The sequence below is a fragment of the Macaca mulatta genome, chromosome 9 (assembly GCF_049350105.2).
Source record: "Macaca mulatta isolate MMU2019108-1 chromosome 9, T2T-MMU8v2.0, whole genome shotgun sequence".
NCBI lineage: Eukaryota > Metazoa > Chordata > Mammalia > Primates > Cercopithecidae > Macaca > Macaca mulatta.
In genome coordinates, this window is record NC_133414.1 from 105,966,791 (window position 1) to 105,979,785 (window position 12,995).

Below are 12,995 nucleotides of genomic sequence, written 5' to 3' on the forward strand. Positions count from 1 at the left end.
TAACTACTTCCTACTTATCTTTTGAAACTCAACTCAGTTGTCTTTTTCTGAAGGAAACCCTCTCTGGAAATCACTCCCACCTCATCAGCACTATCTGCTTTAGATGTTCTTCCTCTGTGTTAATGCAGATTATAGCTCTATTTACACTGTACTTTGGTGACTTATCAGCTGGTATGGAAATCCAGGACAAGATCCCTGCCTTATTTAATTTTGTACTCAGCAAATATTTGCTAAATAAAGGAATGGTCTGAAATTGAACCAAGTCTAGTGCTCTAAAAAGTCTGCTCCCTGTAATGTTGCTCATCCGTGATTCATGAGAGTAAACTGGAGGCAAAGCAAAGACCATTGCTTTGATGTCTGTGTATATCCTCAGCCTTCCAGAGACAAAGCCACATATAAGATAGCCTTCTCGGCTGGGCTCAGTGGCTCATGCCTGTAATCCCAGCACTTTGGGAGGCCAATGTGGGTGGATCATGAGGTCAGGAGATCAAAACCAGCCTGGCTAACATGGGGAAACCCTGTCTCTACTAAAAATACAAAAAATTAACCGGGCGTGGTGGCACATGCCTGTAGTCCCAGCTACTCGGGAGACTGAGGCAGGAGAATCACTTGAACCCATGAAGTGGAGGTTGTAGTAAGCCAAGATCATACCACTACACTCCAGCCTGGCAACAGAGCGAGACTCTGTCTCAAAAAAAAAAAAAAAAAAAAAAAAAAGGGTTCTCCCAGCAGCCATGGGTCTTCATAGCTGGATGACTTCAGAAACCCAAACCATAGGGCTTCAGACTAGATGGAAAATAAAGCATCATAATCTATGGTTAAGAGAAGAGATTCTGTAATCAGTCTTCTTGGATTTGAATCCTGTCTCAATCATTTTCCAGTGGAGGGATCTTTGGCAATTCACTTAACTTTTCTGTGCTTTGGTTTCTAATCTTTCGAATGTGGATAGCAGAAATTAGTTGTATTAGTTATCCATCACTGTGTAACATATTGGCCCAAAACGTAGTGGGTCAAAGCAATAAACATTTATCATCTCACAGTTTCTGTGGTCAGGAATTTAGGACAAGGTTTATCTGTCTGAGGGTCTGTCATGTGGTTGCAGTCAAGATATAGGTTGCAGGTACAATCATCTGAAGTCTTGACTACAGCTGGAGGATCCACTTCCAAGATGGCTCACTCACATGGGTGTTGTCAAGAGTCCTCCATACTTGCCATGGGGATCTCTCCTTACAATATGGCAGCAGATTACCCTCAGAGCATGCAAGAGAGGAGTAGCAAGAAGGCAGCTCCAATGACTTTCATGACTGATTCTCAGCAGTCATGTACTGTTCCTTCTATCATATTCCATACGTTAGAGGGAAGCCACTAAATATAACCCACATTCAAAGAGTGGGGAATTAGGCTCCTCCTTGTGAAGAGAGGAGTGTCAAAGAATTTGTGGACATATGGTAAAACCATCATGCTATCTTGTAGTGTTGAGTGAGAAGTATACAAGATAATAATTGCAAAGTGGCCAGGCACAGTGGCTCACACCTGTAATTCCAGCAGTTTGGGAGGCTAAGGTGAGAGGATCGCTTGAGCCCAGAAGTTCAAGACCAGACTGGGCAACATGGTGAATCCCTGTCTTTACAAAAAATACAAAAATTAGCCAAGCACAGTGCTATAGTCTCAGCTACTTGGGAGGCTGAGGTGAGAGGACCACTTGAACCCAGGCTGGTTTTAAAATATGCCCAGAAATTCTTTGATACTTCTCCCTTCAAAAGGTGGACCCTAATTCCCCTCCCCTTGAATGTGGGTTATACTTAGTAATTCCCACTAACATATAGAATATGATAGAAGGAACAGTATATGACTGCTGAATCCAGGAGGCAGAGGTTGCAGTGAGCAGTGATTGTGCCACTGCACTTCAGCCTGGTAACAGAACGAGACTCTGTCTCAAAATTATGGTGATGATGATAATTATAATTATAATAATAACAATAATTGCAAAGTCCTTAGAACAGGACCTAAGCATCACCAAAAATGTTTTCCCCTTCTCCTATTTTGAATTACTTACCTCATGGGTAAGAAAGGACATATTAGCTGTCAATCTGAAGGCTTTGGCCTGAAAATCTCTTTAAAAAATAGAACAAATATTTGAATTCAAGTTAATGCCATATGCCATTAAAATTGTCTGTATAATTCTTGACTGAAAAGTTGTTCATAGTATGCTTTGAATTTTTAAAAGCAGGTACAGAACAGAATGACCAATATTATCTGGTATTTGGATAGTTATATACATATACCTCTATGTATGTTGATGCATAGGGAGTGTTCTGGAAGGAGGTTTCTTAAAGTATTGATAATAGTTATTGCTGTGTGGTAGGATTTGTTAGGGTGTTGAGCTAGGACACTGCTGCTCTGTTTGGGCTGGTTTATTCCCTATAAAGAATATGATTTCTAGGCTTTCCAGTGATTTTTCAGTGTAGTTATAGAGATATGCATATACTGGGAGCCTCTCACCTGAGAGGCTGTGTTTGTGCTTGAGGGAACACATATAGAAGGGAATAAGGGATAGTTGATGACTCTTTGGGACAAGGGGGTATGGGAGAAGCAAGGGGAAGAAAGACTTCTATTGTCAAAGAGCAGAGGCAAGGCAAAGCTGGTGCTGACAGCAGTGTGACTGCTGATTAGTTGTCTCGGGAACAACTGCTTTACCTGCAAAGGAATGATATGCTCATGATGGGTACCCTCTAGTCCCATAGTGCCTTGTATATCCTTTATAATTGTGTTTCCACATTGGATAGAAATTTGTTCAATTCCCTCTCTCTATTAATAGAGTTACAAGCAGTGCAGGCTTGTTAGTGATAAATTATTTCAGCCTTATATGCCTGGAAAAGTTTTTACTTAATTTTCATTTGCAGAAGATATTTTTGCTGGGTGTAGAATTTGAAGTTGACAGTAGTTTTTCTTTCAGTACTTTAAACATTTACTCCACTCTCTTCTGGATTGCATTGTTTCTGATTAAAAGTCTGCTGTCATTCTTATTTTTGTGCCTCTTTGCTTAATGTGCCTTATTTCTCTAGCTTCCTTGGCCTCCCTGAAGTCTCAACTTTTTCTCTTCTACTCAGGTAAATTGTTGGATTTTACCTGAGTTTCCTTTCCCTGCCTTGTCACCTGGAAACTTTCTAAGCAGTAAACTAGGGCATTTATAGGGCTTACTTCATTGTTTTTTCTTTTTTTTTTTTTTTTTTTTTTTGAGACAGAGTCTAGCTCTGTTGCTCAGGCTGGAGTGCAGTGGTGTGATCTCTGCCCACTGCAAGCTCTGCCTCCCAGGTTCATGACTCTCCTGCCTCAGCCTCCTGAGTAGCTGGGACTACAGGCGCCCGCCACCATGCCAGCTAATTTTTTGTATTTTTAGTAGATACAGGGTTTCACCATGTTAGCGAGGATGGTCTCGATCTCCTGACCTCGTGATCTGCCTGCCTTGGCCTCCCAAAGTGCTGGGATTACAGGTGTAAGCCACTGCGCCTGGCCCATTTTTTTTCTTCTTTCAGAGATCAATGTCTGTGTTACCTGTTGTTCAATATCTGGAAACCATTGTTTTTTTTTCTGATTTTCTTTTTAGTTATTTAAAGTGGATGAATAAATCTTGCCCTTGTTACTCCATTTTGGCTGGAAGCAGAAGTTCTGAAATATTAAATCAAAAAATAAATGCCAAAAACATAAAAACCAACTTCTGATTGCAAAAAAAAAAACAACCTTTTTTGTCTGTATCTTAGGATAGTGACATCATGTTTTTAAAAAAACTCACTGAGTGCCACAGTGTTTGACATTATCTCTTTTCTTACAGGAAACAGGAATCATTCAAACTGAATTTTAAAATCATTGCAAATCAGTGATGGATCAGAAGTTGCAGAGTGCAATCCCGAGTAAAAGTCTTCAAAAATTTTTGCTTCAGGTAACAGAGGAAGGAAAATTGATCTACCACCTTAAAACCCTGATCTAGAAAAAATATATATTCATGATAGAAAGTTACAACTGAGAAAATTTATTTGCCTCTCAATGCTCCTGAATGAAAGGAATTATCCCTTTGTTCCTTGGGAGGACTTGTGTATCTGAGATTGTTGTAATAATCAATAATTTTATTAAAACCTTGACATGATCATCAGGGAGGAGAAATAGAGCAATAGTCAAAACCTGTGTGTTAGTCCAAGATGACTTCTGAAGAAATTACAGCTTCTGTTCTCATACCTGTGACTCAGAGAAAAGTGGTTTCTGCCCAGTCAGCTGCAGATGAAAGTAGTGAAAAGGTCTCAGACATCAATATTTCAAAAGCACATACTGTCAGACAAAGTGGGGAGACTTCTCATACCATCTCACGACTGAACAAACTTAAAGAAGAACCTTCTGGAAGCAACTTGCCAAAGATTCTCTCAATAACGAGGGAGAAAATAGTGAGTGATGAGAACAGTAATGAAAAATGCTGGGAGAAAAGCATGCCAGATTCTGTGAAAAACCTTAACATTAACTGCAACAACATATTGAGAAACCATCAGCATGGCCTTCCTCAAAGACAGTTTTATGAAATGTACAACTCTGTTGTTGAGGAAGACCTGTGTTTAGAAACTGGAATTCTGTCTCCACTGGAAAGAAAGGTGTTCCCTGGAATTCAACTGGAACTAGACAGACCTTCCATGGGCATTAATCCTTTAGGAAATCAGTCAGCAATCATAGAGACAGGCAGAGCAGACCCTGACAGCAGCACGGCAGTATTTCATTTTCATTATGAAGTTGACAGAAGAATGTCAGACACTTTCTGTACCCTATCAGAAAACTTAATTTTAGACGATTGTGGAAATTGTGTACCACTACCTGGGGGTGAGGAGAAGCAAAAGGAAAACTACATGGCATATACCTGTAAACTGATGGAATTGGCCAAAAATTGTGATAATAAGAATGAACAGCTGCAGTGTGATCATTGTGACACCTTGAATGATAAATACTTTTGCTTTGAAGGCTCTTGCCAGAAGGTGGACATGGTATATTCAAGTCATAGCTTTTGTAAGGAAGATTTTACTGACAGTCAAACTGCCAAGACCTTTTTGAGTCATTTTGAGGATTTCCCTGATAATTGTGAAGATGTAGAAGAAGATGCTTTTAAAAGCAAAAAGGAGCGGTCCACTTTGTTAGTCAGGAGATTCTGTAAAAATGACAGAGAAGTTAAGAAATCTGTGTATACCGGCACAAGAGCAATTGTGAGGACTCTGCCTTCTGGCCACATTGGGCTGATTGCATGGAGTTACATAGATCAGAAGAGAAATGGTCCCTTACTGCCTTGTGGGAGAGTAATGGAACCCCTATCAACAGTGGAGATAAAGCAAGGTGGGAGCCGACGTCTGTCAGAAGCCCAGTGGTATCCTGTAAGCATTTGAGTTTCTTTTTACCATTTCTTTAAACTTGCTTTTTTAAAAAAATCCAACTTTCAATAGTCTTAATTCATGAGAAATTTTAAGATCTGTCAAATTATGATTCTTAGGGTAAGCATTTGTAGTTATTGAAAACATATACTCCAATTGATAGCTATCAAGATTGAGTTGATACAGCAACAACATAAAAGTATGTCAGAAAATACTGGAGGAATTAGAGAGATTTCCTGGTAGTGGAAAAATGGCTCAATTTGTTGATTATCTGTTTGTGTTCTTTTGAGATAAATGCCTGGGTCCTCTTCTATGGTGTAGTTCATTATTGTTTTTAGGTTTCTAGACCTGATGGAACTTAATTCTGCTTTTTTACATTTTCCAACTAATGGCCCCACTTCCTTCCCTCTTAAATTTTTTTATGCTATGGATTGCTTTGGGAAAGTAATGAAACCTACGGATTCAGAATAATGTTTTTAATAGAAATAGAAATCATCATAGAGGACAAGTTATGTTGATACACATATATCAAGATTTTTAAAAAATTAACATGGCAATTTAGGTGCTTCTTTATTAATACATTAAATAATAATATCTAGTTATGTGATAACTGTCATAATTTCAAAATAGAATTGGCCCTCTCTATCCTTAGTTTCTATATCCACAGATTCAACCAACTGGATATTGAAAATATTTTTGTAGGAAACAAAAAATAATAATATAACAATAAAAAATAACACAAAATTTAAAAACCAATACACTGTAACACTATTTACATAGTGTAAGGTATTTTAAGTAATCTAGAAAAGATTTAAAGTATACAGGAAATGCAGGTATGTTATATGCAAATACTAGGCCATCTTTTTTTATTTATTTCTTTTTTATTATAGTTTATGTTCTAGGGTACATGTGCACAATGTACAGGTTTGTTACATATGTACACATTTGCCATGTTTGTTTGCTGCACCCATCAACGGGTCATTTACATTAGGTATTTCTCCTAATGCTATCCCTCCCCCATCCCCCCACCCCACAACAGGTCCCAGTGTGTGATGTTCCTCTTCCTGTGTCCAAGTGATCTCATTGTTCAGTTCCCACCTATGAGTGAGAACATGCGGTGTTTGGTTTTCTGTTCTTGCGATAGTTTGCTGAGAATGATGGTTTCCAGCTGCATCCACGTCCCTACAAATGACATGAATTCATCCTTTTTTATGGCTGCTTAGTATTCCATGATGTATATGTGCCACATTTTCTTAATCCAGTCTGTCATTGATGGACATTTGGGTTGGTTCCAAGTCTTTGCTATTGTGAATAGTGCCGCAATAAATATACGTGTGCATGTGTCTTTATAGCAGCATGATTTATAATCCTTTGGGTATATCCCCAGTATGGGATGGCTGGGTCATATGGTATTTCTAGTTCTAGATTCTTGAGGAATCACCACACTGTCTTCCACATTGGTTGAACTAGTTTACAGTCCCACCAACAGTGTAAAAGTGTTCCTATTTCTCCACATCCTCTCCAGGACCTATTGTTTCCTGATTTTTTAATGATAGCCATTCTAACTGATGTGAGAAAGTATCTCATTGTAGTTTTGATTTGCATTTCTTTGATGGCTAGTGATGATGAGCATTTTTTCATGTGTCTGTTGGCTGTATAAATGTCTTCTTTTGAGAAGTGTCTGTTCATTTCCTTTGCCCACTTTTTGATGGGGTTGTTTGTTTTTTTCTTGTAAATTTGTTTGAGTTCTTTGTAGGTTCTGGATATTAGCCCTTTGCAGATGAGTAGATTGCAAAAATTTTCTCCCATTCTGTAGGTTGCCTGTTCACTCTGATGGTAGTTTCTTTTGCTGTGCAGAAGCTCTTTAGTTTAATTAGATCCCATTTGTCAATTTTGGCTTTTGTTGCCATTGCTTTTGGTGTTTTAGATATGAAGTTCTTGCCCATGCCTATGTCCTGAATAGTATTGCCTAGGTTTTCTTCTAGGGTTTTTATGGTTTTAGGTCTAACATTTAAGTATCTAATCCATCTTGAATTAATATTTGTATAAGGAGTGAGGAAGGGATCCAGTTTCAGCTTTCTACTTATGGCTAGCCAATTTTCCCAGCACCATTTATTAAATAGGGAATCCTTTCCCCATTTCTTGTTTTTGTCAGGTTTGTCAAAGATCAGATGGCTGTAGATGTGTGGTATTATTTCTGAGGGCTCTATTCTGTTCCGTTGGTCTATATCTCTGTTGTGGTACCAGTACCATGCTGTTTTGGTTACTGTACCCTTGTAGTATAGTTTGAAATCAGGTAGCATGATGCCTCCAGCTTTGTTCTTTTGGCTTAGGATTGTCTTGGCAATGTGGGCTCTTTTTCGGTTCCATATGAACTTTAAAGTAATTTTTTCCAATTCTGTGAAGAAAGTCATTGGTAGCTTAATGGGGATGGCATTGAATCATAAATTACCTTGGGCAGTATGGCCATTTTCACGATATTCATTCTTCCTATCCATGAGCATGGAATGTTCTTCCATTTGTTTGTCCTCTTTTATTTCACTGAGCAGTGGTTTGTAGTTCTCCTTGAAGAGGTCCTTCACATCCCTTGTACGTTGGATTCCTAGGTATTTTATTCTCTTTGAAGCTATTGTGAATGGGAGTTCATTGGTTATTTGGCTCTCTGTTTGTCTATTATTGGTGTATAAGAATGCTTGTGATTTTTGCACATTGATTTTGTGTCCTGAGACTTTGCTGAAATTGCTTATCAGCCTGAGGAGATTTTGGGCTGAGATGATGGGGTTTTCTAAATATACAATCATGTCATCTGCAAACAGGGATAATTTGACTTCCTTTTGTCCTAATTGAATACCCTTTATTTCTTTCTCTTGCCCGATTGCCCTGGCCAGAACTTCCAACACTATGTTGAATAGGAGTGGTGAGAGAGGGCATCCCTGTCTTGTGCCAGTTTTCAAAGGGAATGCTTCCAGTTTTTGCCCATTCAGTATGATATTGGCTGTGGGTTTGTCATAAATAGCTCTTATTATTTTGAGGTACATTCCATCAATACCGAATTTATTGAGAGTTTTTAGCATGAAGGGCTGTTGAATTTTGTCAAAGGCCTTTTCTGCATCTATTGAGATAATCGTGTGGTTTTTGTCTTTGGTTCTGTTTATATGCTGGATTACGTTTATTGATTTGCATATGTTGAACCAGTCTTGCATCCCAGGGATGAAGCTGACTGGATCATGGTGGAAAAGATTTTTGATCTGCTGCTGGATTCGGTTGCCAGTGTTTTGTTGAGGATTTTTGCATCAATGTTCATCAGGGATATTGGTCTAAAATTCTCTTTTTTTGTCGTATCTCTGCCAGGCTTTGGTATCAGGATGATGTTGGCCCATAAAATGAGTTAGGGAGGATTCCCTCTTTTTCTATTGATTGGAATAATTTCAGATCAATATTCAGAATGGTACCAGCTCCTCCTTGTACCTCTGGTGGAATTCAGCTGTGAATCCATCTGGTCCTTGACTTTTTTTGGTTGGTAGACAATTAATTATGGCCTCAATTTCAGAGCCTGCTATTGGTCTACTCAGGGATTCAGCCATCTTACATAAGAGACTTGAGCATCCTTGAACTTTGGTATTCGAGGGGGTAGGTGGCAGTTCTGGAACCAGTTCCTCTCAGATACTGAGGGATAATTGTAGTGATGAATATAAGTCCTTATATTCATAAGTATAGATTGTATACTTTTGTGTATATTGGATTATGTATATATACTTATGTATATATAGTATGGATTGCCTGAAATTTTCTCAATTTTAGCACTGTAAATTCCACGTCCTGGAAAACCATTCAGACCAAACCAGGGCAGTTGGTCACCCTAAATATCAATAACAGTTTAGGACATCTGTCACAACTGTAATAGGATATGGAAATATCTGTGACTTCTATTGGTAACAAGATCACAGTTACTATTACTGCTACTGAAGTTTGTTGCCTATTTTCAGAATTAAAGGAAGTGCTAAATTTCCTTTGAGATTAATGAAAATAATGAATCATTTTTTTTTCCTCAACCAGATTTTCAGGTCCTCTGAATTCTGTACATGGTCTCCCCTCTGTAAGAATCCTGCTCTAGAAATACACATGGTCAGGCTGCCTGCCCTCAGACCTTATCTGTACATCTGAGGACAGTGCCATATGCCATCTTGGATTTTTTTATCCTGAAAACTCTTGCTTCCTTCAGTCATTCTCTATATCAAACTGTTTCTAGAACTCTCACATTGCAATTCTTCACAAGTGCTTTAAAACCTGGCCCTAGAAATAAGCACCTGGTCTGGAGAAACATCCTTTATATTGAAATATAAGTGCTATATTTTTACTTTCATCATCATCATCATTGTATTTAGTCTGTTCTCATGATGCTAATAAAGACATACCCAAGACTGGGTAATTTACAGAGAAACAGAGGTTCAATAGACTCAGTTCCACATGGTTGGGGAAGCCAAACAGTCATGGTGGAAGGCAGAGGAGGAGCAAAGACATGTCTTATATGGTGGCAGGCAAGAAATCATGTGCAGGGGAACTCCCATGTATGAAACCATCATATCTTATGAGACTTATTCACTACCATGAGAAAACTATGGGGGAAACTGCCCCCATGATTCAATTATCTCCACCTGACCCTGCCCTTGACACATGGGGATTATTACAATTCAAGGTGAGATTTGGGTGGGGACACAGCCCAACCATATGAGTCATCAGTCAGCGTAGCTAACATTTATTGAGCATTCAACAAATGCCAGATATTGAGCTAAATAATTTACATATTCCACGTTGTACAGTCATCTTAACTACCTTATGATTTTGGTATGATAATTAACCCTATTGTATTGCTAACCAAACTGATTTCCTGGGAAATTATGTACCTCATCCAAGGTTACTTAGCTAGTAAGTGAAATAACTAAGATTTAATCCAGGCAGCTGACACTCTTAAGTAGTTTCTTAAGATCCAGACAGGAATAAAATTCAGAGGAAGCTTTTAAAAGAATGGGAGAATTCTGTTCATTTCAGCATCTGTTGATTGAGTGATCCCATTCACTGATGCTCATAGCATCTCAGACTTGGCCATGTTAGATATGGTGATTGTAACCCTGCTTAGACATCACAGTCACTGTCCAGACCCCTCCCCAGGCCCTTTGAATCAGAATCACCGGGGTAGGGCACAGCGTGAGTATTTTTTTCAAAGTTCTTTTGGTGATTCTATAGATTCTATGGAGTTGAGAACCATTGGCTAGGAGTTTAAACAGAGTTCTTTGCTTTTTGATCAGGACATTTCAGGAATATTTGCCCTTCCCTAAAATCCCTGACATTGCTTGGGTTCTTAGGAACATTTGGGCTGACCTGGGAACCTGCCTGAAAAGTGAAAGCCCACAGGTTCTTCTCTATACAGTTGACCACTCACCCCGTCCAGTGTCTAGGATGTGTTTCTGTGTCTCTTGACCTGATTCCACATGAAACCTGAATCACAGACAAGGAGCCTGTCACCAGCATGCCTGTCCTGCTCAACACTAGATGACTTGCACAGCATCTCCCTGCCATGAAACTGCTGCTGAGAGCAACATGTCATCTTAGTTAAAAATGCAGTGGTTTAAAAAATCATGTACACTCGAACATTAAGAGCACAATCAAAATTTAAATATAGCAAAGTGAATGGAAATAGGTTGCTTTAGAACCTTTATCATGGTTTCCCTATGAGGGTTGTGAATCGGTTGTAAATTTCAGAACAATTTTTGGTATGCCCATACTCTTCTCCAGTTTTTCGTTTTCTATAGCCCTGCTGCTATTTCTTCTGAACTTGTTCACTGATCCTCAGCTCAAACCTGCCGTTGTTCATCAAAGGCCCTGTGATGGTTAATTTCTAATTAAAAAGGACCAAAGGGATGATGCAAATTGTCTCTTCCCTGCTTCTTAGTCTCTGGAGGCTGGGAGAGGTTGCCACACCTCTGTCAGAGTAGACTCCAGGAACTTTTATCCCCTTGGTCTGAGCAGGCTTGGAGGAGGTTATTGGCATTTTTATTAACCATTAAGATGCAGCTGGGGAATAGGCTGGTCGTCCTGCCCTTTCTTAAGGGGGATTTCTAAAGGGGGGCCCTTTCTGAATATTCAAACCACACCATATCAGGAATGAATCAGTATTTTCTAAGGTATGGTATTCTGTATATCTTGTTTTTTAGTTTAGAAACTGGTAGAAATTCTCAAAAGTTGTACAGGTGGATTATAACTAGTTTCCCCCAGCTCCTATCAATTACTTTCTTCAAAGATGCAGATCTTAATGATATGCTCCTTTTCCTATGTTTTCATTATTTCGTATGTGTCCATTCTAGTTCCTCAATCAGATTGTAAGTCGATTAAGGGCAAGAAATAGGTTCTGCATTTTTTCACTCATATTGCAAGCATAATGCCAATAGAGAATAAAGGCAATATCATGTTTAGAAATAGTCTCTGGAGTCAGTTGACTTGAATTTAAATTGTGACCCTCACTCCATCACTGACTGGCCATGTGAATTCTGGTACACGGTTTGACCTTTGTTCCTAATTACCCTTTTTAAAAACTGAGAATAATGGTGTTATTGTGGCTTTAAATGAGATGCTACTCACCACACAGTTCTAGCAAGGAGTGAGTGCTGCTCTGCTCACTCTGGCCATTGTGGATATGCTTTGTCGAGAACACATTTCCACCACCTTCTGCTGTTTGTCTTCTCACTCAGGGATGTTTACAGTGGTATGAATTTGAATTCATGCTTCTCAATCTATAGTGTGGTGGTTTGAACAATCCTTCCCACACATTTAAAGAATGTGCTATCTGTCCAATTAATTCCTTGACCCTCGCATTAAACATGTTTTTTTCTAGGATGCCTTGGTCAGAATGACCCATTTAATTTATATTTGCACAGCTGTGTAGAGAAGAATGGATTCGAATAGAAAACATTAATGAAGATTAATGCTTGCTGACATACTAACTACTGGTATCCTCCTTCTCCTCCTCATAAGAAATTAAAACCCTATCCCTTATCCAGTTACAGTCATACTCCCTCTCTCCTGCTCTGAAATAAGACAGGATATTTTGATGGGTGGCTAAAGTCCCCAGGTTAAAGATTGGTTAGGGGTGTTTTTCCTTTTAAAAAAAAATTCTCAATCTGCCTGAATTTTGAGGAGTTTAGATACATATAGTTATCTTGAATGTGAAGTACAAGAAGTTTCTGCTTCTGCCTTGCTGGAATTGCTCATGTAACCCGAGCTCCACATGCACTCAGAGAATGTGAAGGTGCCAGGGCAGAAATTCCACTGGCTCCTGTATTATCACTTCACTTATTTCCCTTCTTTGTTCCACAAGAAGATTTACTGTACAAGAATATGTATGACAAAATAGAAAAAAAAACTCAGATAAAATAAAGAGTAAAAAACAAAGAATAAAAATGAAAAGTAAAGAATGAATAAAAAAATTTTAAATCAGTCTAGAAAAGCTATAATTTAAAAAGGAAGGTCAAAAGTAGCTTCTGTATTGCTGCTTCTTATTTTACTTTCTTCCTTTTAAAATGTGCCTTTCTTCTTCATACT

General features: G+C 38.7%; 1 protein-coding gene across 4 annotated transcripts in view; it reads left to right on the top strand.

Moving 5' to 3' along the window:
• PLCE1 (phospholipase C epsilon 1) overlaps positions 1-12,995 on the top strand; it is a 349,678-nt gene that overhangs the window by 35,030 nt on the left and 301,653 nt on the right. For all 4 annotated transcript variants that reach the window (XM_015147712.3, XM_077946826.1, XM_028826665.2 and 1 more), the window contains exon 2: positions 3,833-5,402. In XM_015147712.3, coding sequence (XP_015003198.3) covers positions 4,197-5,402 — 1,206 coding nt within the window. In that variant the 5' untranslated portion in view covers positions 3,833-4,196. The remainder of the gene's footprint in view (positions 1-3,832; positions 5,403-12,995) is intronic.